This window comes from Ctenopharyngodon idella, chromosome 16 (genome assembly GCF_019924925.1).
Source record: "Ctenopharyngodon idella isolate HZGC_01 chromosome 16, HZGC01, whole genome shotgun sequence".
In the NCBI taxonomy this organism is placed as follows: domain Eukaryota; kingdom Metazoa; phylum Chordata; class Actinopteri; order Cypriniformes; family Xenocyprididae; genus Ctenopharyngodon; species Ctenopharyngodon idella.
In genome coordinates, this window is record NC_067235.1 from 25,963,278 (window position 1) to 25,988,070 (window position 24,793).

Genomic DNA, 24,793 nt, shown 5'->3' on the forward strand with positions numbered 1-24,793 from the left:
TGTGAATGCATGGCAGGACAGAGAACAATATGAACAATTTGGGCCTGACATCATCAGCAAGCTGCTTGTCAGAATAATCGAGACGCTTCAGATGCTTTCAGATGCAAAGACTATGGGCCAACAAACATAGACACTCACTGTGAGTGCAACATAAATGCAAATATCATTGATCGCAGAGTCACAGAGGAAGAAACTAGAGACACAAACACACTTGATTATTCATCTCCTTCATCTCTGGATCGGTGACTCAACAATTACTCATCCGTGAGGCACCAAGTGTTGACGTGTAACCTGCTCACTGCTGCTGTTCATTCAAGATAAATCCTCTCAGTTAAGATACTGACCATCTTAAATGACCAGTTGACGCCATCATAGTACTGTTTTTTAAAGTAAACTGGTTTACTATTACTTGCAACAGACAGCATCATCTATCTGAAACCAGCTGAGACGGTTGCATTGAAGCTGTCTAGGGTTTTTTTTTGTTTTTGTATTTCTTCACCAGCTGTGAGCACTTGTGATGGCATGATAAATGATAAATACATGGTTCAGCAACTCTTCAAAGAGCTGAGTAGTAAAGCTCAAGATGGCCTCCGCTCAACCTTCTCTAATGAAAAGACCCGCAATTCAAGTCACAAGCATCTGTTGTGGTTTGTATTCTGGACCCCAGAATCAGATGCTGGTGTGTTGGTTAGTGATGGACTGATATGTCAGCCAGGCTGATTTTTGGCCCTTGTAGGACTACCAGAAGTGGTCCTTCTGCCTAATGCATTTTCCAAAATCTACTGACAACCTTGCCAATGGATAATGGACATTTGCTAATGTAAAAAAAAATATTAGTTTAATTTTTTTTTTTTTGGTTTACATGATGTACTTGCATATATATATATATATATATAATATATATATATATAATATATACACACACACACACACACACACACACACACATACATATGTATATATATACATATATAAAACATTAATAACTTAATAAACAATATAACATGTAAATGGTAAATGTTAGTTTAGTTTCTTTTACATATAAAATTAAATAAGTATTATATGATACTATTTTTATCATCATTCATTATTATTATTACATGAATAAAAATATATCATGTAAATTTTAGTTGAATTTCCAAATAAAATGTCATTTAAAATAATTCTACATATATGTAAAGTGATATTAATAATAAAATAATATAACTATATAAAATATACAGTTTAACAGCGTTTATGTATATATAAAGCAATAATAATAATATAATTATATATTTAATTTGGAAATAAAATTTTCCTAAGATAATGTTACTAGATGCACATTTATTAAAGAGATTGCCAGCTGTCATTACAAAACTCTAAAAGATGTTCTTAAAGTCCCCCTGTAGTCAATAATTTTATCCCTTAAAACTCATCTTTGATCACCAAAATTACACATTACATTTTTTTTTCCTGTGAAATTTTTTTTATTAATGCCTTAAAATAGCTTGAATGTAACTCTACACCCTTGCCTCATTTGATATACACAGATCTATGAATATGATAATTAGCCCCGCCTCCACTCACTCGCACAAGCTCAGACGAGATCCACTCAGTCAACTTACTGGTAAACGCTGCACAATGGTCTCGCTTTTTACAACGTCGGACACATAACAGTAATTAATATAATTAACGTTTTGCTTGACTACGTTACCAAACAGCTAATAATGTGTTGGTAATGTTGTATATGTGTTGTTAATAACCACGTTCACATTCCTCATCCTCATAGTGCCTCATTTCTCCTTCTAACATATCCTTAGAAACGCTTTGAACAACTCAGAACGTCAGTGGAGAAAGGCATACAGTTCATCATAATATACCCGCCATATTGCTAAATCTACCTGATTTTTCATATCAACAGAAAAATATACCAGGATAACCTTCTTTTGAGACTCCCTTGCGCGGTCAGTTAATGATATGCTAAAGCCGGCCGGTATGTTGACGTGATTGGTTACAAGGTAGTTTGTGATGTCAGAAACACTAGAGATTTCAAACCGCGGGTTTGAGACTGTCTTTGGTTTACTGCAGTTTTAAAGAGAAAATACTCAGCAATGGTGTTGACTTATGAATTTGCACATGGTTTGTCTTAAAGCATTTTAAAACACCAGAACAACATTAAAAACTTGATTTTCATCAACTAGTTTAATCAGCAAGACAGACAACTTCACCACAAACCAACCAAGAGTCAACCAACCTCACAACGAAGACTATACTGGTTGACCATTTCAGCTGCCATTTCAGGTTTTCAGATGAACATCATGGATATCCAGCAGCTAGTCAACCAAACTGACACTAACCAGCATGGAAATTCATTTAGGTCTGAGCTGGTCTTGTCAGCAGCATTCCTACACAGTGCCTCATTTCTCCTTGGCTTAATCTCACTCTCACCCTATTCCTAATGGATGTCCCCCCTCACATCCATCTCTTTCTCTTGAATGCAGTATCATTACTGTAGCTCCGTATGAGTTTTCATTGACAGTCGGTTGCTGGGTTCAGCAATAACAGTGGTAACAGTTCGGGGCTCCTGAGGGCCCCGGTCTGAGTTTGAGAATGTGTGCTAAGCAGTATTGATTGTGCACAGAGACGAGCGAGCGTATTTCTCATCCTGCTGTGATTTTTCTCTGCCCCTGGTGCTCTTTGTCGTAGATATATGAGGTCCTGTAAAGGTGCTGATGTGAAGCCTGACACGTAATTCAAATTTTCTGTTTGGCACTGTGTGCTGTCTGCTGTTCAGGAAATCTATATATATGTATCTGTTCGGGTCATGAGATAAAAAGTTGGTGTGGGTGAGCATGTGGGTTTGTGTGTTTCTACCTTGTCACCTCCTACCAGCTGCTGTCTTCCTATTTTTCTTTCGCTGTCCTCTGCCTGAACTCGGTGCTCAGCATCGCCACTGCCTGACACCTCGGCCATACTAATGACAGCGAGGTGATGGAGAGAGCGATAGAGGGGGTAGGGATAGGGTGATAGAGTAAACCGGAAGGAGACAGAGCATATTAGTGTGAAATTATGTTTGTACTGGAAACAGGGGTGAGCTAGGATTGGACTGAACTTTCATATATGGAGACCGGGGCTAGTTGTCACATTTGTCATAAGCACTTATATAACATAAGTGTGTTTTATCTAGCAGTTGTTTTGTATGATGGTTTCAAACATCTTGTTCAAAACCAATTTAAGTTAGAATCATTTTGTGAATTTTGTCAAAAACTTAATTTTCATTATAATATTTTGCAATTGGATGTTGGATGAACATTTAGATCAACTTTAAGTGAGTGTTAGAAGATGGCAAAGGTTTACACTCTTAAAATGACTCTTTAGCAGATCTCAAAATGATTATTTTATATACTGCACATTTTAATGTTGTGAACTTGTGATTCCTGAATTTGCTTTATTTAACAGATTTTAAAACATTTTTAGTAATTATTTTTTGACAAAAGTTACAGAAGACCATAATTTGAATGTGAGTGCATCCTTAGTATTTTTCATAAATGTCAGGTTGACATTTAAATTTTCTACATGTAGGTCTATTAATTGACAGGTTCCATTGTGACATCTCACCTTATACACACTACTGTATAAAAAAGGAATTGTTCAGAAAAGTTAAATTCAAGGCAACATGATGTATTCAAAATGTATTCAAAATAAATATTCTATTGTTATAGTAAGACTACTTTTTGTCAGTTTGAATTTGTTCATTCACTAAATGCAAAATACCTCATTTAGCCATTCATCAAGGCAACCACAGATTTTTTTTTTTTTTTTTTTTTGTTGTATAGTGTAGTAACACAATAAATTAATCTAATATTTTGGGGTGTGTGTGTGTGTGTGTGTGTATGTGTGTATGTATGTGTGTGTATATATATATATATGTATATATGTATATATATGTGTGTGTATATATATATATATATATATATATATATATATATATATATATATATATATATATATATATATATATATATATAATATATAGTTTATGGTGTGTGAATACTTGATGTGTGAAGTGCATTATGATATCTTTGTTTCTGAAGGATCAATCAAAGCAAATATATCTTGGATATAGTTTTAAAGGGGTCATGACATGGGTTTTTTTGTTTGTTTTATTATGTTCCCTTAGGAGCAATTATTATTACTATCGTTTTTTGGATGAAAAACTTGAAAAATTTAGTGATTTATGACCTTTTTCCACCCTGTTTTTCATCCTCTGACTCAAACAGTTGGTTTTGGTGGGTTTTCCCTTTAAGAGTTCAGTGTAACCGCCCACTGTTATGATTGGCTAACGTCAATGCCTATGCATTAACTATTAACACCCCCTAGTCAGAACACGTGAACTTTTTACAATAGTAGCGGGGTACTGCCGATTGCTGCAAGGCGATGGCTCTTGCAATGATATGCCCTATATGTTTGAGCCGGAATCAGATGAAAATGAACCATCTCCACAACAACTAAGAATGGATCAGCCCGTGTTCACATGGAAAGTGTGAAAATATTTCGAATTAATTATATATGTTGTATCCCATGTCATTTGCGAGACACTTGAAAACGGGTTATTGTTGCTATCCAGTAACTTGCTAACAGTTGAACATTATTTAACTAATTTCAGTGAAATAATAGGGTGTACCATGGACAAAATGCATGCACAGGTCATATTTGAAGACGCAGCATTGATATGGCAAAATTGTATTTTTTGTATCACGTACTAGAAACGAGGCGACATATATTTTCATAATTCGCTTATAAGAAGGTGTTTATATTAGCAGGTGATAAAAAGTAATATTGTAAAGACCCTTAAAATGACAATTTTACATAAAAAGGTGTAATATCAAATAAAATATGATTGCTATAAACACTCAGAGGTGCACTTGTGGCAATTGTGGTGCAATGCCCACTGAGCAAGAACATACACACATCTTTGAGCAAAAGTGTTCTGGCAAAGCCAGCATCATAATGCGATTTGTTCTCAAAACAGTCATCCGTGAAATGTAGTGAACACACGCGTAAATTAACACTGACGTGACTGGGACGTTCGCAAAAAATAAACTGAATCAATTTTTCCCTGATGTCTGGATCCTTCAGCAGCGTATTCAAACATGTTGTTTTCCCACAGCCAGGAACGGCACATCTGTGTGGCATCGTGATCTTATTGTAAACAGCTACTACTTCAGACCCACGTCGACTGAATGCCTGTGGGCGTGACAACGACGCGGTGATTTAAAATTAGGTGTAGTTGTCTTGTGCTGGAGGCAGTCATATGCAAACGACTGGTGCTAGGTGACGTCACCTTGCCCCATAGGATCCACAACGAGCCGTATTTGGAGCTTGATTAAATAAATGCTTCGTTTATAATGGGGAGGACGTCTTAAGCTATGAAACTTGCAGGAAGTTTTAATGGTACAAAGACCTCTTATATGCCAAAAGGTCAAGGCAAATTTGGTTTCTCATGTCATAACCCCTTTAAAAGTTTGTACATAGACCTCAACGCTTGATACACATACCTCAAGAATGTAAGCAAAACTGAGAACAAACCATTAACATTTCAGCAGCATTCTTCAATATGAAATTCTTTGTTCAGACAACCATGTTCGACTAGTTAGGACACAATCGGGCAGAATTCTGTTGTTCTAACATGGGTTTTTTAAAGTAGTAAAAGTAATTCACATTTATTAGTATTTGTGACTCAAAAGGTCCAGTCAACTGGAAAATATGTAGTTGCTATTTTACAGTGCAGTTCAAAAGTTCAGTGCATGTTCAGTGACCTGAATCTTTTTCCTGGACAATATTGGCAGAAATGTTCAACAGCCAAGATGTTAATGTATGTGCTTATACAGACACTGACCTTCAAAACTAAACCTACCCTAAGAAATATTCACTGGAGTAAATGGGTTTGACACCAAGCCCCAGTGTCCCTAAGGTCTCTCTCTTCTCTCTGTTGTAGAAAAAAAAAAAAGAATAAGGAATGAAAATGTGTTGTAGATTATGCCCAGAGCCCTTGTATTTTCTGATCACAGTGAAATGACTCCGGGGACTGACTCACCTGATTGGCCGCGAGTGCTGGTGTGTGGCCGGAGCAGAGAGGCGTGTGCGCCTGCTGATAGGCAGTTGCTTGGCGACTGTGTGCTTTATGCTAAATGACATTACAGGCAGTGATTGATGCAGCCAGTGCCCAGCTGTGCATAAAGAAAGGGGAGAAAGAGGGAGAGAGGAATGAGCAGACAAATGAGGAGAGAGAGAGAGAAAGGGAGAAGGGATTTGTCCGTCTGGCTCATGCTAGTAGAAGAGGTTTAATAAGTATAATTATGGCACATTTTAATGCATTAAACTAAGAGATTGATGCCACACCTACAGCTAGGAGCATGATTGAATCTGTGAATGAGTGTAAATGTGTGTGTGTGTGCTAATCTAATAATACAAACAATGAAAGTGTCTAAAAATAAGATGTTTGTTTGTTTAAATTTGCACGTAGGCACTGTATATCTATATACAGATTTTTTTTTTTGACAAATGGGACTAACAAATTGAAGTGTGCATTAGTGTGTGTAGTAATAGTTTGGAGCTCTATATGTAGAAACAAGCTAATGAGCCTTGTGATTAATACACGCAAACACAGACACAAAAATAGAAGTCTTTGGTGCAAAGAGATGCACACAGCCGAGATGTAGGGATAGTAGAGCAGAAGGAGAGATATAGTGTGTGTGTGTGTGTGTGTGTGTGTGTAGGTGGGAGATAATAATGCTTTTGAACAGCCAAGATGTTCTGTGTTCTTGGCTGCTGACTATCTGATAGCAACAGCTTGAGTTTGACAAGAAGCTCTGTAGTAAAAAAATATGTGTGCATTATTTATCAAAGAGCACCTGTATGCTGAGGTCACCTTGCCCAGAAACTGTCCACTTCCTCTTAATGATGAAGTGAAGATGGGAATGAAATAGGTGGATAGGAAAAGTGGATGATGAAACTAGAAAAGTTGAAGTCAGAAGTGTTTAGTTCTCTGTGTGCGTTTTGTGTAATGTTTTTAAATACTTTTTGTTGCTGTTAAATGTGCGAGGCCAGAAATCCCCAATGTGTGGACATTATCTCTGTGCCATAAATATTATTTCCTTAGCTTTTTAAAAATATATAAATAACTGCACAAATGTACTTTAATAGAGGTCTGTTGTGATGTCTGCGGTGCTGGAGGCTGTGGTTGCCAGCGATCATCTCTTCATGAATAAATCATGTGAATTACTGCTTTATTAGGAATTGTTTTACTGTTTATTGTGTTATTTGTGTTGGTGGTGTTCTTTTGAGTTATACTTTATGCGATGTTTGTGTAGGCCACATCTCTGTCATTAAATATGTGGTTGAATGTCACCTTGTGATGCTTTGTGTGCATCATTGCTCTGGAGAGTTTTCATCCCTCAAGATATTGTCTGCGTGACAAATGTGTTGCCAATAATTCAACTACTAACTTCTGTTACTGGTGTGAGAGAGAAGACTCAAAAAGTGGGACCAGAGATGTCTTTGCATTAGGCTTGCTGCGATAGTCAGTGTTACCGGTGTTTAGCCGCAACACCGGTTACCCACTGCGGCACCGCCCCCCACCGTTGTTTTTTTATTTTTATTTTTATTGTAATAAAAATCATTTAGTTCAGTTAGAGAACAGACAATCCTCAATGCAGCGGGAGCTGAACGAAAGTCACAGCACAGACCAGCAACAGGAGTCATATCTCATTTATCACGAGAGTGAGGAGCAGACTGACAAGACGATGGCGGAAGATTTGGTTTCAATGCGAAATGTAAAAGTGCCTATTTGGCAATATAATTTGGATTTAAACCCATTGCTAATGATGACCTGCAAAGAATTAGTTGTGTTTTTCTACACTGTAAACCTGAATAAGTTGGGCTAACTCAAAAAATTTGAGGTAATCAGTTACATCAAATTTTTTGAGTTATGATGTTCCCAATTTTAAGTAAGCAGAACTATCAAGTTTTGAGTTTGTAGTACTCATGCATGTTAATTGCTCCTAACTTGAAGTACTGAGTTAGCTAACTCATACACTTTGATAGCAATTAACATAAAATATGTAGTTAATTAACTTTTTTATTTGGAGGTCTTCCAAATCAAATGAGTTATTTACTTCACTGTAAACCCTAATAAGAAAATTCAGAAAATGCCAACTTGCTAATTTGCTAACATGTTAACAATAGCTTGGTATAGTACTTAATGAATGAGTACAGCAACTTAAAACATATAACTTACCTGCTCTCAAACCAAGCCGCATGGGCTACTTGTCACCATGATGGTAACTCTTCAAAAACCCACATTAACAAACTCTTCTAAATTAGCATAACAAAACATTAATCACTTCTAAATGTCCCTTATCCATTATTTTTGCACAAAAAAACATTATATAAGACTTAATTTTAGCATTTACTCTCCCTTTTGAGTGCCACGGGCAAAGCATGCTGGGTAATAGAAATCCCAGCCCAGTTTCAGTTAAACTTAAGTTCGTCTAAATTAAAAGAAATGAGTTCATACAACTCAAAACAATAAAGCAGTTCAGTTTACTTAAAATATATCAGTTCTGTGAACTCAAAAGAAAAAGAAAGTTCTAAATACTCATAACAGTTAATTTAACTGAACTAATTTGTTAAATTTAAGTTTGTCCTACTTAAAACAATTAAGTATTTTGAGCATTAGGGTTTACATTGTATTTGATATGTTTTTCATTAAGAATAATTCATAATTAAATCAATAATTAATTGAAAAAGCTCTGCTCCGCACCTTTACAGTGCGCATTTTATCTTTGCTTTTGAATTAGCGATTTAAAAGCGAGGTGCAAAAGGGAAAAACTCCAACGTATGTGTTTCAATGTATGAAAGTCCTACCTTATTGTTAAAAGAGCCAATACCTGTTTGTTTATTACATTATATGAGTTTAAGAAGCACAATTTATGTTACTATTGTTGTCAAATAGAATTTCTGGTGTAAAATGTTACTTATGTTGGTCATTGTCCACTCAGGAGTTACTTCCATTTGGGCATTAAAATGTGGTCCACCAAATGAGCAATTTGTAAGCCATGTGAATGTTGTTTTTCCCAAAAAGTATAAACACAGTGACTCTGTAGCACTATAAAATAATTGCTATCTTTTTAAACATCCTGACATGGCAACACAGCTTAACCGATGGCTCTTGTGCACAGGACTAATTGTTTGTCTAACCAAAAGCATAAGGAAGAGTAAACCTGTTTGAAAACAGTCATTATTTTCATGATTTTGTTTGGTGCCATGGAAATTACACCCTGCACCTTTAAGGGAGGCATCTTTCTATCTCTGTGGTTGCTCTCTTGATCTGTAATCTACATAGACATCTGTCTCTCTCTCTCTCCCTCCGCCTCGTTTTCACACATCCAGTTCACACAAACACACACAATCTCATCTATTTTCATTACCAAATATGTTTCACCTGAATGCACACTGAGAGACTGATTATAACTCTCACGTTTGAGCTTTTTAAAACAATGATTCAGGCATAACAATTTTCATTAACATCTTATCACCTACTTTCTGTCTCTCTCTTTCTTTCTCATACACACACACACACCGTCTGTGCCCATGGGCAGTACAGAACCACGGTAATTGAACTGACATACCTACAGTGTATTAATACAAGTTTAATATGGCGGGTCTGAATAAGAGAAGAGCTGGAGACATGAAGAAGACAGGAGAGAGAGAGAGAGAGAGAGAGAGAGAGAGAGAGAGAGAAGGCAAGTTAGAAATGTGAGCAGCAGAGCAAATCAAAGCAAAATTAAAAGGATTTGCATATTTCAATGAACGCCGCAGGTAGGCCTTCTAATTATTTCATTTTCCCTCAGCTCTCATTTCCTCACTTGTTCCTTTCAGTCATCAGTCGGCTTGGACTGTTAAAGATGTGTACTTTAGCTCCAGACTTATTTTTCTGACTGTTTCAGCGTCTGTACCTCGCAGTTATTGCTAATGATGCAGACATGCACTTGCTGTTGTACTTCCTGTCCCACTGTCCCAACATCACCTACCTTTCTTTTCATTTCGCTTTTGGGTCTCGCCCACCTTTGTTGAGGTAATTTGTTTTTGGAAATTTTCCTCTTTCATTGAAACCTTCCCCCGAGACTGTTGCCCATAATTTCATTTAATTCCGTTCTCAGTCTGTTGCCATGACTGCTCACACTGTTGGCAAATCAATGAAGTGATGGTTATGTAACACAATTTTTGACAAAGAAACAGCAATGATTATATGAATATAAGTCTTAAATAATGTGGCACGTATCACTGACATGGTAAGAATAGTGTTTTGAGATTTAGCGCGGAATGGATCATGCTGATCTGCCGTTTTATGAATTTAGATGTGCTGGACACACTGGGATTGTAATGCTGGACTGGAATGCTGTGTGTGATTTGAGTGTGAGTGTGAATATGTTTTTGTTTTTACACATTACTGGCGTACATTTTGTACCAATAATGTGCCAAATCTAATATCTGATGATGTTGCTATGTTCCAGATTCACTAAGCAAGCAGGCTTTGGTTGAAATTGTGACATAATACATAGTTATCCCTAGGTCTGGATAAAAATATCAGTTTTTATTCAAGCATTCCCAATATCAGTTCTTAAAATTCAAGCAAGATCAGTCTTTTACTGCTAGTGTTGTCACAATACTTCGTTACGATACCTTAAAAAATATCGATTTTCAATACTTCAGGGAAAACAACCATATATACTGCTATATAGATAATTTGGGTAATTTTGTTGCAATAGTTTGTTTTACATTCCAAAAGTTTACCTGAACCCTCTCCAAGACAGTCATTTTGACATAATTTTGTGTGTATTTGGCCGTTTAATCACAATAAGCCACAAAAAAGAAATCAATTAGGTACTCACGGTACTACTTTCAGTATCAATATGTATTAAAAAAAAATTATATTTTTGACAACTTTCTACAGTTCCTAGTTTCAGGGAGTGAAAGTGTATTCGTACAGAATACACAAAACTCACTCAACTGCATAGTTTGAGCTGTATTGTTTTGTTTTAAAATGTATATTTTCATAAAATATTACGTATGATATTACGTAATATTACGTTACATATTTTACCAACAGTAGTGAATGTATGTTTGCAATGTGTATTGAATTTGTTTCACTAAAAAGAATAAAGTATGTACGTCAAAATAATGGCAAGAAACATCTTTAAGTTGTTTTTGCAGGCTGCATGTAAAAACAACAAAACAAACATGCAACCAGTATAATCTAATGATGAAATAAATGAATTTTATGAACTGGTTCTTTGTTGTGGATCATAACAAAGCATGACCAGTGTAGCCCTAAACAAATGACTCTCATGAGCCGGTTGTTATACAGCATAGTTCAGAAAGATTAGTTAGTGGTTTACATCAGCCTGAAACACTATGGACATTATACCCAACTGAATTAGAAACATATCCAGCCAAATTGAATTGAATCAATAGCTTGTGAATCAGAATTGAATTGAATCAGAAAATCTGTATCGATAGTCAGTTGTACTGTAGTTATCTCTGGTGTAAACAAATCTGAGACACTCAAACAGTCCTTTAAAAAAAGCTCAGTGATAATCACACTTTTTCTAACAACTCTTTAATTCAATACAGTGTGCTTACGGAGGACTTGTTCTTACAGTGCTTTCTCTATTTCTGTATCTCTGAGAATGTGGAGATATTCTGCATCTGTGTCATATGTCTCTGACAGAGAGGATGCATTAAGTGAATCTGTATTCAGTGTCTCTGACAGTGACGACATATTCTGCCATTTCATAATCTCATTGAAACCCAATGACATTACAACTTGTATCATGGTTTGGTTTTATTCTTTCAGTATTCCAAGGCCATTTATATTTTGTTTTTTAATTTGATTTGCTTTGATTTGTATTGAGTCAGAGGAGATGTTACTGATGCCCTTTTGCCATTTATATATGGGTTTCAGAACCCAAAAGAAGAAATTAGATTTAACTCTACCAGAACATTTCACCACATTTAGTTGTTCTATATTTATATTGACTATTCAGACTATTCTGCATGCATTTGACTGTGGGTAATATCGCAAAGTAAAAGTCTTGATTTATCCTGAAGTGATTTATTTATGTATTTTCTTATTTATTTCATTTGCTTATTTTTTACTTACTGATTAATTTATTTAAAAATACTGTAAAAAGGGGTTTCGAAGGTGCCTGTACTTAACATATGACTGAACAGATCACTCACTTTAGATTCATAGTACACATTCACAAAAGCAATAAGATCCCTTTCCATTATTTTCCTTCGTAATTTAATTGGAATTGGAATTTAATTATGCAAGTTGAATAATGAACTCATTTTAATCACTCTAATACTCTCAACAGTCTCGATAGGTCTAGAAGCACAACTCTTGATTAATTGTGATTACAGTTACTTCCCATGATTCCTCATCCCACTCCTCGGTCTCGTTTTAACACGATCATGTGCTTCGTCTCTCGCTATTCTTTCCCAGACACCTCCGTCATCTCCATCCTCACTGCATAAATGTCAAATTAAACTGCTGCTTTTTTGTCTCGCGTGCTCTCGCTCTCTCTCTGTTGCCCTCTCTCCTTCTTTTCCCAGCATGCTGGCTTGTGTAAAAGGTTGTTATGTGAGTTAGGTGTTAATTGGTTGCTGAAGTCCATTAATATTCTCCTTGCGACTTTGCTCGTCAAGAGCCAAGCGGGGAAAACTGATGAGTGTGTGATTTTCCTCTAGAGAGAGAGAAAGAGAGAGCGTGAGGGAGAGAATGAGAGAATGATGGAGAGGGAGGAAGAAAGAGCAAGGTTCAAAGCCCCGCTGTAAGGTCACTGGCACAGAAGGGGGAAAAAAATGGAGTTATTTAGAAAGAAAGAGACAGAGCGACAGCCTAAGAAGTCAGAGAGAGAGAGAAACACTGTGTTGATAAAGAGCCACTAAAGGATACTATTCAGAGAGGAACAGAAAAGGAAGATTATGTTATCATATGGAAAGAAATAGTTCCTTTGTGGGCTGATAGATAACTGGCAGAATGGGGACAAGACGAGAAGGGATGAAGAAAACGGTGTGATGATCACGTTCCCGCTCTCCTGTTTCTTTTGATAAACAACATACAGCACTGCTCAATAGACTCTGATCCCGGTGAGAAACAGCATAAGACGGCGCTCTCAGAACCTGCAAGAACACGCTTCATGTTGACCAATTTTATTCGAGTGTGTTACTGTGTTTGTATCTCTGCAGGTGTGTGTACTTGAAACTGAAAGTAGCAACGCTAACTTGACCGTACTTGAGTGAAAAGACAAACACAACCGTTACCACCCAAATTAAGTCTCTTAGACTTTGATTTGTCTTCTATGTGACAACTGATATCAAATATCAATTGAATATGTATCAAAACAATCAAAATTTGATCAGTTTTAGTATTGGCGTGGATACCACGTTTTGATGTTGCAAGGCAGAGTAGCTTATATTTACAGTACATTTAGTCCTTTAGCAGATGTTTTTATCTGAACAAACTTACAAATGAGGAACATCACAAGCAATTTATCATATTAATAATGTCGCTTTTCCAGTAACAAGCTACTAGGGAATGAGTAGCGGTGAAGCGTGTCAAAACAGCTATATCATATTTGTCAGACTGTATCACGCATTCAGCTTTACAGCTTAGTGAGCTGAGGCAATGATCAAATGATAATCAATCCGATTCATTTTAGTGAATCAGTTCATTTGGGCGGATCATGTAAATGAATTGGTTGGAACAGAAATGAGTCACTGATTCGTGTCTCTGACTTTGGAAGTCCCTGTGCACATTGCACATTTTATATTTTTATTTCCATTCAAAAGTTCAGGGTAAGTATGATTTGTTTTTAAAGAAATTAATACTTTTATTTATCAGAGAAACTTTAAAAAAAGAAAGATCAGTTTCCACAAAATTAAGCGGCACAACCGTTTTCAACATTGATCATAATAAGAAATGTTTCTTGAGCACCAAATCAGCATATTAGATTGATTTCTGAAGGATCATGTGACACTGAAGACTAAAGACTTTAAAATACATTAAAATACAAAACTGTTATTTTAAATTGTAATATTTCACAATATTAAAAGCAGCCTTGGTGAGCATAAGAGATTTCTTTCAAAAACATTAAAATATCTTTTAGACCCCTGGTAGAGATTATTTATTTATTCATCACTATATGTGTCTGATTATAAATTATATAATCTTATAATCTTTTTTTTTTTTTAAGGAATTGAGACCATAAACATCAAGTTGGATTTGACGTTATGGTCAGAACATACATTAGTAATACAATCCCTAGCAAAATATTCATAAGCACATGATATTATTTGTAAGAAAATTCAATTTTATTTCTGACAAACAGAGATAATAAAGTGGCTCAGAATTTTTTCAGTAAAAGCTTCAGTGTTGACAGCTTCATTATAATGGAAACGGTTCAGAGCGTTCGGTTCAAACTGGGTGTTATAGTGTTGTTGCCCTTAGTGGAGCATTTTAGCTGTTCAGTGCTGTAAACAGCCTGTGTGAAGGGTGACTAGGGTTAGTTAGTCTCCAAGTGCTTTAATAACGCCCCACAAACTGAGACTTTGGCAGGACTTGGGTTTCGGTTTTGTCTGTGTTTTCGCTGCGAGTTGACTGTGTGCGTGCGCCTCCGGGTTTGCGCGTGTGTTTGTATAAAGGGTGATAATTGTGCTCATAGGTTTAGAGTTCGTGTGAGGTTTTAATGAGAAGAGCTCACAGGAAGCTGTCTGATTGAGTAATGGCTGCCGGCTTGGCATAAAAGCCTGGCACTAACAAACAACAAGACTCAGAAGGAAAGAGAGAGAGAAAGAGTGCCAAGAAAGTCTTCCATACACACACTCAGGGCCATGCACACTCGTTTCACTCTCTCTCGCTCTTACTCTACGCCCTCCTTCTCCTCCAAGAGACTTAAATTCACCACTCCCCCACCCACACGCATTATTACATAGCCTGAAGGACAAAACGCAAATTTAATCTGTGATAAGCAGAACATAGGATCAGCGCATCAAAAATATCCTGCACCTTTTCTGCTGATGCACCAGGATTCCTGCACCCACGGACTCCCACCTTCCCACCTGCAGCCTCGGGCTTTCCTGGACCGAACCATTGGTTCTGGATTAAGTGTTAAGTGCTTTAATGTCTACGGTATCACAAGCAGTCAGAGTGTGTATCATGTGTGAGTTTTAAACATTACCCTCATGCAACTGTTAACTCATGTCCCTTAAGTGCTTTAGCAACATTTGGTCTGTTGTGGTGCCAATGGAAAAAAAAAAAATTATTGGGATGCAAATGAGGATAGAGGAATTGGAAGATGGACTGTAGACACAGTCTTATGCTGCACACAACTGTAATGAATACACACACGGCCGCATCAGCAGTAATAGAGTGTAATAAGGGCAAGAAGATGAAATTAAATGACATCTATGCTTCAGGAAAAGTGACTTTTTTAATACAGATGGACTTGACTGAGTAGAGATGTAGGAGTCATCCAGAATAGTAATGAACTAGTTGGTGGGTTATCGTTTTCCAGGGGTGTGCAGTGAACACACTGTCAGAAAAAAAGGTACAGTGCTTGTCACCTTACTTTGTACCTTACTTACCCCTAAATGGTGCATATTAGTACCTTAAAGGTACATATTAGTACTTTTAAAAGTGCATATTAGTACCTTTTTACCTTTGTATCTTAGGGTACTGCCCCAGTGACCAAGCACTGTACCTTTTTCTGACAGTGCACGGATGTATCTGTTGCAATGACAAAATTGTTTTATAAGAAGTTAAAATGCCTTTTAGGTTTCAAACTTTTTAGATGGATGGATGGATGGATGGATGGATGGATGGGTAGGTAGGTAGATATTTACTGTAGGTAGATATGTAGGTAGATGGATGGATGGATGGGTAGGTAGATATGTAGGTAGATGGGTAGGTAGGTGGATGGATGGAAAGATGGGCCGGTGGGTGGGTGGATGGATGGATGGGTAGGTAGATATGTACTGTAGGTAGATATGTAGGTAGGTGGATGGATGGATGGATGGATGGTAGGTAGGTAGATATGTACTGTAGGTAGGTAGGTAGGTAGGTGGATGGATGGATGGATGGATGGATGGATGGATGGATGGATGGGCCGGTAGGTGGATAGGTAGGTTGATGGATAAGTAGGTAGATATGTACTGTAGGTAGATATGTAGGTAGGTGGATGGATGGATGGATGGATGGATGGATGGATCACTCTAAAAATTCTGGGTTAAAAACAACCCTAAGTTGGATTGAAAATGGACAAACCCAGCGAATGGGTTGTTTTATTTAACTCAGCTATTGTTTAAAAATTACTGTATTGCTTGCTTAAAATGAACCCCAAATAATATTTATCAAGAAACTGACATTTATTAAAGTGTAATGAATAATAATTAAACAATAAACATTTATTAAATTGCTTATTAAGAAATGTTTACCTTTTCATTATTATTGTTGCCTCTAGTAATTATGTGCCTGATTTTTTTTTTTTTTTTTTAATTTCCAACCTATTTTGGGTTCATTTTAATTTTTAAACAATAGTTGGGTTTAATAAAACTGCCCGCAGCACATTGAGCAAACATTTAACCAAACCGCTGGGTTTGTCCATTTTCAACCCAACTTGGGTTGTTTTTAACCCATCGTTTTTTAGAGTGATGGATGGATAGATGGATGGATGATTGATTGGTTGGTAGGTGGATAGGTAGGTGGGAAGGTTAATGGATGGATGGATGGATGGATGAATGGATGGATGGATGGATGGATGGATGGATGGAGAGTTTGGTGGATATGGATAGGTAGGTGGGTAGATTGGTGGGTGGGTAGGTAGATGGAAATATGTAGGTGATGGATAGTTGGGTGGATGGGTAGGTAGGTGGGTAGGTTGCTGGATGGATGTGTGGGAGGATAGGTGGATGGTTAAATTATGGATGGATGGATTGATTATATAGGTGGATATTGATGGATGGATAGGTGGATGGATATATATATATACAGTAAATTTATTTTTATTTTGTGGACCAAGGTGGAATAACACAGAATGCAGAGCCTGAGTTGAATTTCTTTTAATTAATCTACTAATTGACTAGTTTGTACACATTCACACAAACCTGCTTTCCTCTCCCATAGTCCCCTGTGCACACACTGGATACTGTTCATACATGAATACACACAGACTCATGCATTTATGCGAACATAGCGTAGTATAATACAGAATGTAAAGCACATCACAGAATAAGACTCATTCATTTAGAACGGCCCCTCGTGACCTGGTGAACACTCTCTGTGTGCCACACAGATAAAGACAGATCAGAAAGAAGCTAATGACCCATAGAGCTTAGCAAAACACAACCAACTGTAGACTTGAGACTGAAAGACAGTGAAGCTCACTGACTGACTTGACTGTTTTGCTTTCTGAATGAGTGCTATTGTGGACTCACACCCTCCCCTGCCCTTTACCAAAATAACGATATGTGGGATATGCATCTGCCAGTGCGCACACACTCAAGTATAAAATGATTCTCCTCCCAAATTTTGTCTGTGCAGTTTCAAGAGAGGTTATTCAAACATCAAGCAGGTTACTCAAGGAGTTTTGGACTACAAGTGGAAGACGTGAAAGAAAACAAACTAAGCTTGAAGGAATTAAAGGGCCATCCACCAAAGGATAGATCAAGAAAGAGAAAAGGAAGAAAGGAGAGGAGAGATGGATTAACTTTGACCCAACCTTGGTGGAAGTAGGGAAGTTGCGTGACTTCTTTAGGGAAAATCGAATGGAATCAAGCAGTTACCTGAGGCTCAGATCTTGTGTTGTGCTCCCACACAGCGAATATCAGCCCTGCCAATCACTGTGTGTGTGTTAGTGAGGATCCTGGCTGTGCTCAGTATCACGGTGTGCTTAGAACACTAGTATGATCTGCTGTTCTGGGCTTTAAGACACCTGTGCAGAGGCACATGGTGTGATAACACTGGATTTTTGAGCCTTCTGTACATGGTTTTCAGTGTCTTAGAGCAGATTTCAATCTCAACTTCAATTCCATGTTGGATTGGTTATAGAATTGCTTCTAGAACACATCGAAACATATCGTTTAGCGCTGCATCCGTTGTTGAGCACAGCTCTTTCTTAAGTCGCGCAAATATGCTTGTTTAATTTCTTGCAGTTTAAACACTCATTTCGAATCTGGTGAAAACAGTTGGCAGATTAGATAGCGTGTTGATTTATGATCGTTTCAGCGAACCAGACTGTGTTTGCTGTATCACGGTGTCTTTCTGGCACCGAGGTGCGTAAAATGACGATGTGAATCTCAGCAGGCTCTGCCTCATCACGAAAGAGAAAAACAAACTCGCAAAAACAGACAAGGTGTGAGAGAGAAAAACAAGAATTTCATAAGCGAAAGCTTTTGTGGGATTCAAATCTGTGATGTGGTTAGCCGGCTACCGTTTCAGATATAAACACAACAGCCTTCTGCATAACAAGTATGATATTATCTAAAAGGACTACTCCATTAGTGTTTGTAACATTCAGGCTTGGTTTTTGAGTGCTAATAAGTGGTTTGACGGTAAAATTAAGTGTGGAAATTGCCACACGATATGAGTTTCTTTTTACTCTTGAACGTAGAGATTGGATTGTTTTAATTAGCCGCCTTTGCTTGGTTATTAGCGTATGCGATATTAGTTGCTTGAGGATTAAAAACGCAGCTAAAGTGTTTTCGTTAACCCTGCACTTAAGGAGCACTGGTGTTTAGTGTAGTAATTTTGCTGCGGTTTCAGCTGTCTGCTGTGTAGCGTGTGCTGAATTGTGCAGTCATCAGCCACAGAGGCCTCATTGATCAGCTACCGAGTCTCAATACACAATGACACCAGGCCAGCGATCTCTCCTCCTCTCCTCCACTCCGTCCCTCCTGCTGCGATCACTCGTTCTGCTCTCCCTCTGCCGTGAGTCTCCACATTTCTTGCTTTACTTCTCCATCTGTCTCGTTTCTCTCTGTAATTTCTCAGCACACCTTGAAATGAGTCTTTCTTACTCTGTCTGTAACCTTATGAAACTTGAAGCTACTTTCATTTCTCTTCATCTTTCTCATCTCAGTCTTGGCCTCTCCCTCTCTCTTTATTTTCGACAGTCCCCGTCTCCTCAGACACTTCTCTCTGTCCTTCTCTCTCACTATGCCTTAGAGGAAGATAATTTATGGGAAGGAGTGAAGAGATGCGCATGTGAAGAGAAAAGAGGATACAGGGAGAGGAGAATGGAGGCAGAGACAGCTGGCAGATTTATGATTGAGGGATCAGAGACGAGTGTGGACCAAAGACAAAAAGATAGAAAATAGTGGTGTCACGCTTTTTTTTTTTCCTTCTCTTTTTTAAAAGGGCACTAGTGGAAGTCTTGTCTCATTTGGTGCCCCAGGCGAGAAAATACATTATTAAAGCGTTGTATAAAAATTACCAGTTGAATATGTAAATGCAAGATACAATAGAGATTGTTTAGAATGCAAAGGCACCGGGTTCAAATCCCGACCTAATAAGCTCTTTAGAAATAAAGCAAAGAAAATTGCAGCAGGATTGACAACTAGTGATCAACCCACATTTTCGTTGTATGGAAAAGATTTGACATTTCGATAATGACTCCTTTTGTGTTCCTGCAGAAAAAAGGCATATGAGTTTGGAGCGACGTGAGGGTGGGTGGAGGGACGTGATTTGCAGTACTTGATCAGATTGACCAAATGTAAACTGCAAAATTGCTGCAAACTTTCAGACAAACACTTTGCTTCTTAAAGGGTTAGTTCACCCAAAAATGAAAATTTTGTCATTAATTACTTTCCCTCTGTCATTCCACACCCGTAAGACCTTCGTTCATCTTTGGAACACAAATTAAGATATTTTTGATAAAATCCGATGGCTCAGTGAGGCCTCCATTGCCAGCAAGATAATTAACACTTTCAGATGCCCAGAAAGTTACTAAAGACATATTTAAAACAGTTCATGTGAGTACAGTGGTTCAACCTTAATGTTATGAAGTGACAAGAATACTTTTTGTGCACCAAAAAAAACACAACAATGACTTTATTCAACAATATCCAGTGATGGGCGATTTTAAAACACTGCTTCGAAGCTTTTGTTTCGAATCAGTGGTTTGGAGCGTGTATCAAACTGCCAAATTCACGTGATTTCAGTAAACAAGGCTTCGTTACATCATAAGTGTTTCAAGATTTCAATGGTTCACCACTGGGGGTTGTGACTTTAGCAGTTTGATACATGCTCCGAACCACTGATTCGAAACAAAAGATTCATAAAGCTTCGAAGTTTCATGAAGCAGTGTTTTGAATTCGCCCATCACTAGATATTGTGGAATAAAGTCATTATTTTGTTTTTTTTGGTGAGCAAAAAGTATTCTCGTCGCTTCATAACATTAAGGTTGAACCACTATTGTCACATGAACTGTTTTAAATACGTCTTTAGTAGCTTTCTGGGCATTGAAAGTGTTAATTATCTTGCTGGCAATGGAGGCCTCACTGAGCCATCAGATTTCATCAAAAATATCTTAATTTGTGTTCCAAGACTAATGAAGGTCTTACGGGGACATGAGGGTGAGTAATTAATAACAGAATTTTCATTTTTGGGTGAACTAACCCTTTAATGATTAATTAACCAAATAATGTTTTTGGAGGTTTAATTGTAAACATGTTCATTTTTCCTGTTTTTACATTTAGATTACCATTACCATCATCTAACACTCTCTAAAACACCAATAATTTAATAACATTGTCAAATGTAATCTTTAGCCAATCTCAAAATTGTTGTGAAGCCAAATTCGCTTGCATTTATAATATATCATTTTAATATCAGCCATTTATTGTTAAGCGTCCATAACATTATTAATTATTTTCTTATGGTAATAATCATCTTTTTGGTGTCACAGTTTCAATATCATTAAGCCTTTGAAGTATTTCAGATTATGCACTACTTCTAGGTCACTAATCAAATACATTTTTTGATATTAGCATGTGAACTCCTTTATACAGACAGTCAGATGTTCTTAAATTGACCAGATTTAGACTACAGCCCTATTCGGACAGTAATTGTTTCTGCTGGGGACACTGCTTCTCAGTGATAAACTTATGCTTTTGAATAACAATTTATTCACCATAGAGGAGTGAGTTCTCACGTGTTCAGTTGCATGTTCAACATGAATTTATTAAGAAGAAAATAATTTCCTATTTATTTATTTGTTTATTTGTCCTATTTAATGGGAAAATTGATGCATACAAATGGTTTTCTTGCATTTTATCTGTCAAAATGATGGATGTCATTTTAAGAAATGTGGAAATTAGAAAAAAAAAGTTAATGCTGCCTCTTATTTACATAAGGCAAACATTTGACTACTTGATTGACTAGTAAAATGATTAGTCATGCAAGCTCTCATTTATTTAAATATAACTTGTGTAACTCATTAGATGAAGGTCGGCAGAGAGGAAGGGGAAGATAAAGAAGCAGAGAAGAGTAATTGCATGTGGAAAACTTAAGCAGAGAACATGCAGTCTTGTAGAAAGAAAGGAAGAGAGGACAGTGGTAAAACAAGAGCCTGAAGTTGAGAGGGAATTGTTAATACAACCATTAAAATGAGCAGAACACTGGGGATGAAGGAAACGGCAGTGTAACAGTGAGGAGAACGGGACAAAATGAGCAAGAATACAGACTCTGTAGGGACACAGAAAGGCAAGAATGAAAGAAGGAGATATGACAGAGGCTTTATGGAGGATAACCTCAAATTCACTCTGGGACTTTTACAGTTAAAGAGAACACGCATTCAAGAGAAACCTCAAGGAAAACCGAGATTGGCCATTTTATGGTGTAATTGCTGTTTTTCCTGAGTATGTGCACTTATAGCTAAGCAAGGACATTGTTGTTCCTGTTCTCGGTGACTCACTACCTCAGCTTGAGATGACAGTCTGTCTATACTTCAGATTTCTCTCGCTGTTTTCCTCTGCCTTTTAATAACATCACATTTGGACTGCTGGGCCTCATTGTCTGCAAGAGCAAAAGTTCATAGTCCATACTGAAAGTCTAATTAAAACATATATATATATATATATATATATATATATATATAATATATATAATAAAACTGTTAAATGTAACCTTTAGCAAGTCAAAATGAAAATCCATTTTTCATACTGTGCATTATAATGTTGTGATGTCTACATTCACTAAAGCATTAAAAATACAACACTAAAATCAATCTTTTTTGATGTTGTTTGTAGTACAGATTTTAAAATATGCCATTTATTGGTCACCTACCATAACATGAAAATAATTATCAGCTTATTGGTATCAACCAAAATTTGAATATCAGTGAAATATTTCTGATTCTGCTCTATTTCTACATCACTAATCAAAGTTCATACAGCCTCAGTGCTGCTGTCAATAAAGCCTAAGTGGGTCATACAAATACTAAGACATTCTGAAAGTCATTAAATTAATTTTTCAATTCAACATTTCACTCAAACCATTATACTGATAATTTAATTTCTAGTGGGGGGGAAAAGTATTAAATTAGAAAAATGCTAAATAGAAGCAATTTCAGTGGTCTCAGACATTTGAACCCCGCTGTATATTCATAATCTCAGCAACAAAAAGCCATTCTCTGTGTATGTGTGTGTGTGTGTGTGAGTGAGTGAGAGGGGGAGAGAGAGATAAAGAATGGGTCTTTAGCCTTGGCGGAATATGCTGTTATGTAATTCTCGCCAATAAAGCATTTTTCTTCTTTTGCAGTTGAATGTGAGATGCTGCTGGGGATGTGAGCCAGGTTGACAGGATGAGTGTGTGTATGTGAGGAATTGTGAAGGTCTGGATTTCTGCGCTGGCCGTAGGCTAACTCTCCCAGGCTAGCCTGGTGTAATTGCCCTGTAAATTTCCTGTAAGCCCCCTTTGTTATGAACGACTGTAAATGTCTCTGCAGCGCTTCGAAACAGAATGTCAGGAACGCGCAGGGGTCTCCGCACTACTCTGAAAATGCAGAAATGTCCACACACACATAAAGAAACCGAGGATATCAGGGACAGAATAAATGGATGGTTTGAGGGAGAAAGAGAGGGATGAAATGGAGTGAGGAGAGAGTGATATGACTGAAATATGGTGATAGAACAGAGGAGTGTAAAACATGAAGGTCAAAAGAAAGAGAGCGCAACGGTTACGGTGAGAGGATGAGATAAGGGTGAACAGGAGCGAGAAATCACTGATGGAGCGATGGAATAGGGAAAGAAAGAATAAACATCATAAACAGACAATGAAACGCTGAAGGAAAAAAATGTTTGGTGCTTCAGGGCACACTTTAAAAGTAAATACTTATGAAAATAACCAAAGATTTTCTTGGTTTACTTACTTTTTTCTAAAGGAATAGTTCTCCCAAAAATGAAAATTCTCATAATTTTCTCACCCTTATGTTGTTCCAAACCTTTATGGCTTACTGTGCTAACAGACATTTTGAAGTATGTTCAAGCAACATTAGACACCACTGACTTTCATTGTATGGAACAATAACATCTTTCAGTATCATCTTTTCACTCAACATTGAAATTTTTGTGTAAACTATCCCTTTAAAGGTGCAGTGTGTAAATTTTAGTGGCATCTAGCGGTGAGATTGCGAATTGCAATATAGAAAAGCTACGGTGGCCAACACAGGACAAAAATGTCATCTGAGACAGCAGAGAGTAGCCAGTCAAGCAAACGCACTCTGTAGAGCAGTTTATCCATTTAGAGCTACTGTAGAAACATGGCGGCGCAAAATGGCGACTTAACATGTAAGGAGACCTGCGGTGTATGTAGATAGAAATGGCTCATTCTAAGGTAATAAAAACATAACGGTTCATTACGTAAGGTGTTTATACACCACTGAAAATGGTGTATATTATATTGCATTTCTGTCAATAGATCCTCTTAAAGTTTACACATTGCACCTTTAAGTCAAAGCATAGCAGAAGAGTAGAAAAAAAGTAGTGTTTGAGTTTGTTCCCATGTGAATTTTTTCACATTTTTTTCATGACATGTATTTTCACTCAATATTGCATGGATTAAAGAAACTGAAGAAAATGTTTAGCATTGATATATTAACTTGAAACAGTAACTTTTTGCTAATGATGTCATTTTGGGCTTATACTGACACCTAGTGGTGTGGATGTAGCAGATTTGATTTCACAAGTAAAAGTGTCCAGTAACAGAGAGGTTGCAGGACTAAATTAAGTAGCTAGTCATGTGATCTCAAATGGTGGCCCTCAGGTAAACCTGCTCCATATAAAACAGTTTTTATCAGGTGACTGAAATGTCTGGAGTCTGTTTAGTTCTTTGTGTAAAACTATTTAATGAGGGAAAAATTACTGTGTGAACTTTGTCTAAATAGCCAATTATTACAATGATGGCAGATTTTAAGTCACAGCAGTTCAATCAAGACGCTTACTTAAAATAATTAGGTATAATAATTAAGTAAATGCATTCAAGAAATCCATTTGCATGTCCTTCATTATTTTTTAAGTTCAACGAACTCTTCATTTTGTACAGTTCAGCGTTAGAATAAGGATACAGACAAGAGAGAGAATATAGAAAAGCAAGAACATGGATGTAATTAGACGAGTGGAACAAAGAGACAAGAGATGGATGTTCAGTCCATTTTCTCCTCCATTCGCTTTTTGCGTGTCCTTTTCACTC

The 24,793-nt window shown here is 37.0% G+C and overlaps 1 protein-coding gene across 4 annotated transcripts in view; it reads left to right on the plus strand.

Annotated features, from left to right (window-relative positions):
• Positions 1-24,793, plus strand: part of cadm4 (cell adhesion molecule 4) — a 155,692-nt gene that overhangs the window by 84,913 nt on the left and 45,986 nt on the right. Inside the window, exon 1 of one of the 4 annotated variants that reach the window (XM_051865264.1) lies at positions 17,652-19,033. The exons of 2 other annotated variants lie outside the window; for them this stretch is intronic. In XM_051865264.1, the coding sequence (XP_051721224.1) occupies positions 18,952-19,033 (82 nt within the window). In that variant the 5' untranslated portion in view covers positions 17,652-18,951. Of the gene's footprint in view, positions 1-17,651; positions 19,034-24,793 lie in introns of those variants that run through there. One more of the 4 variants, XM_051865266.1, reaches the window with a different exon arrangement.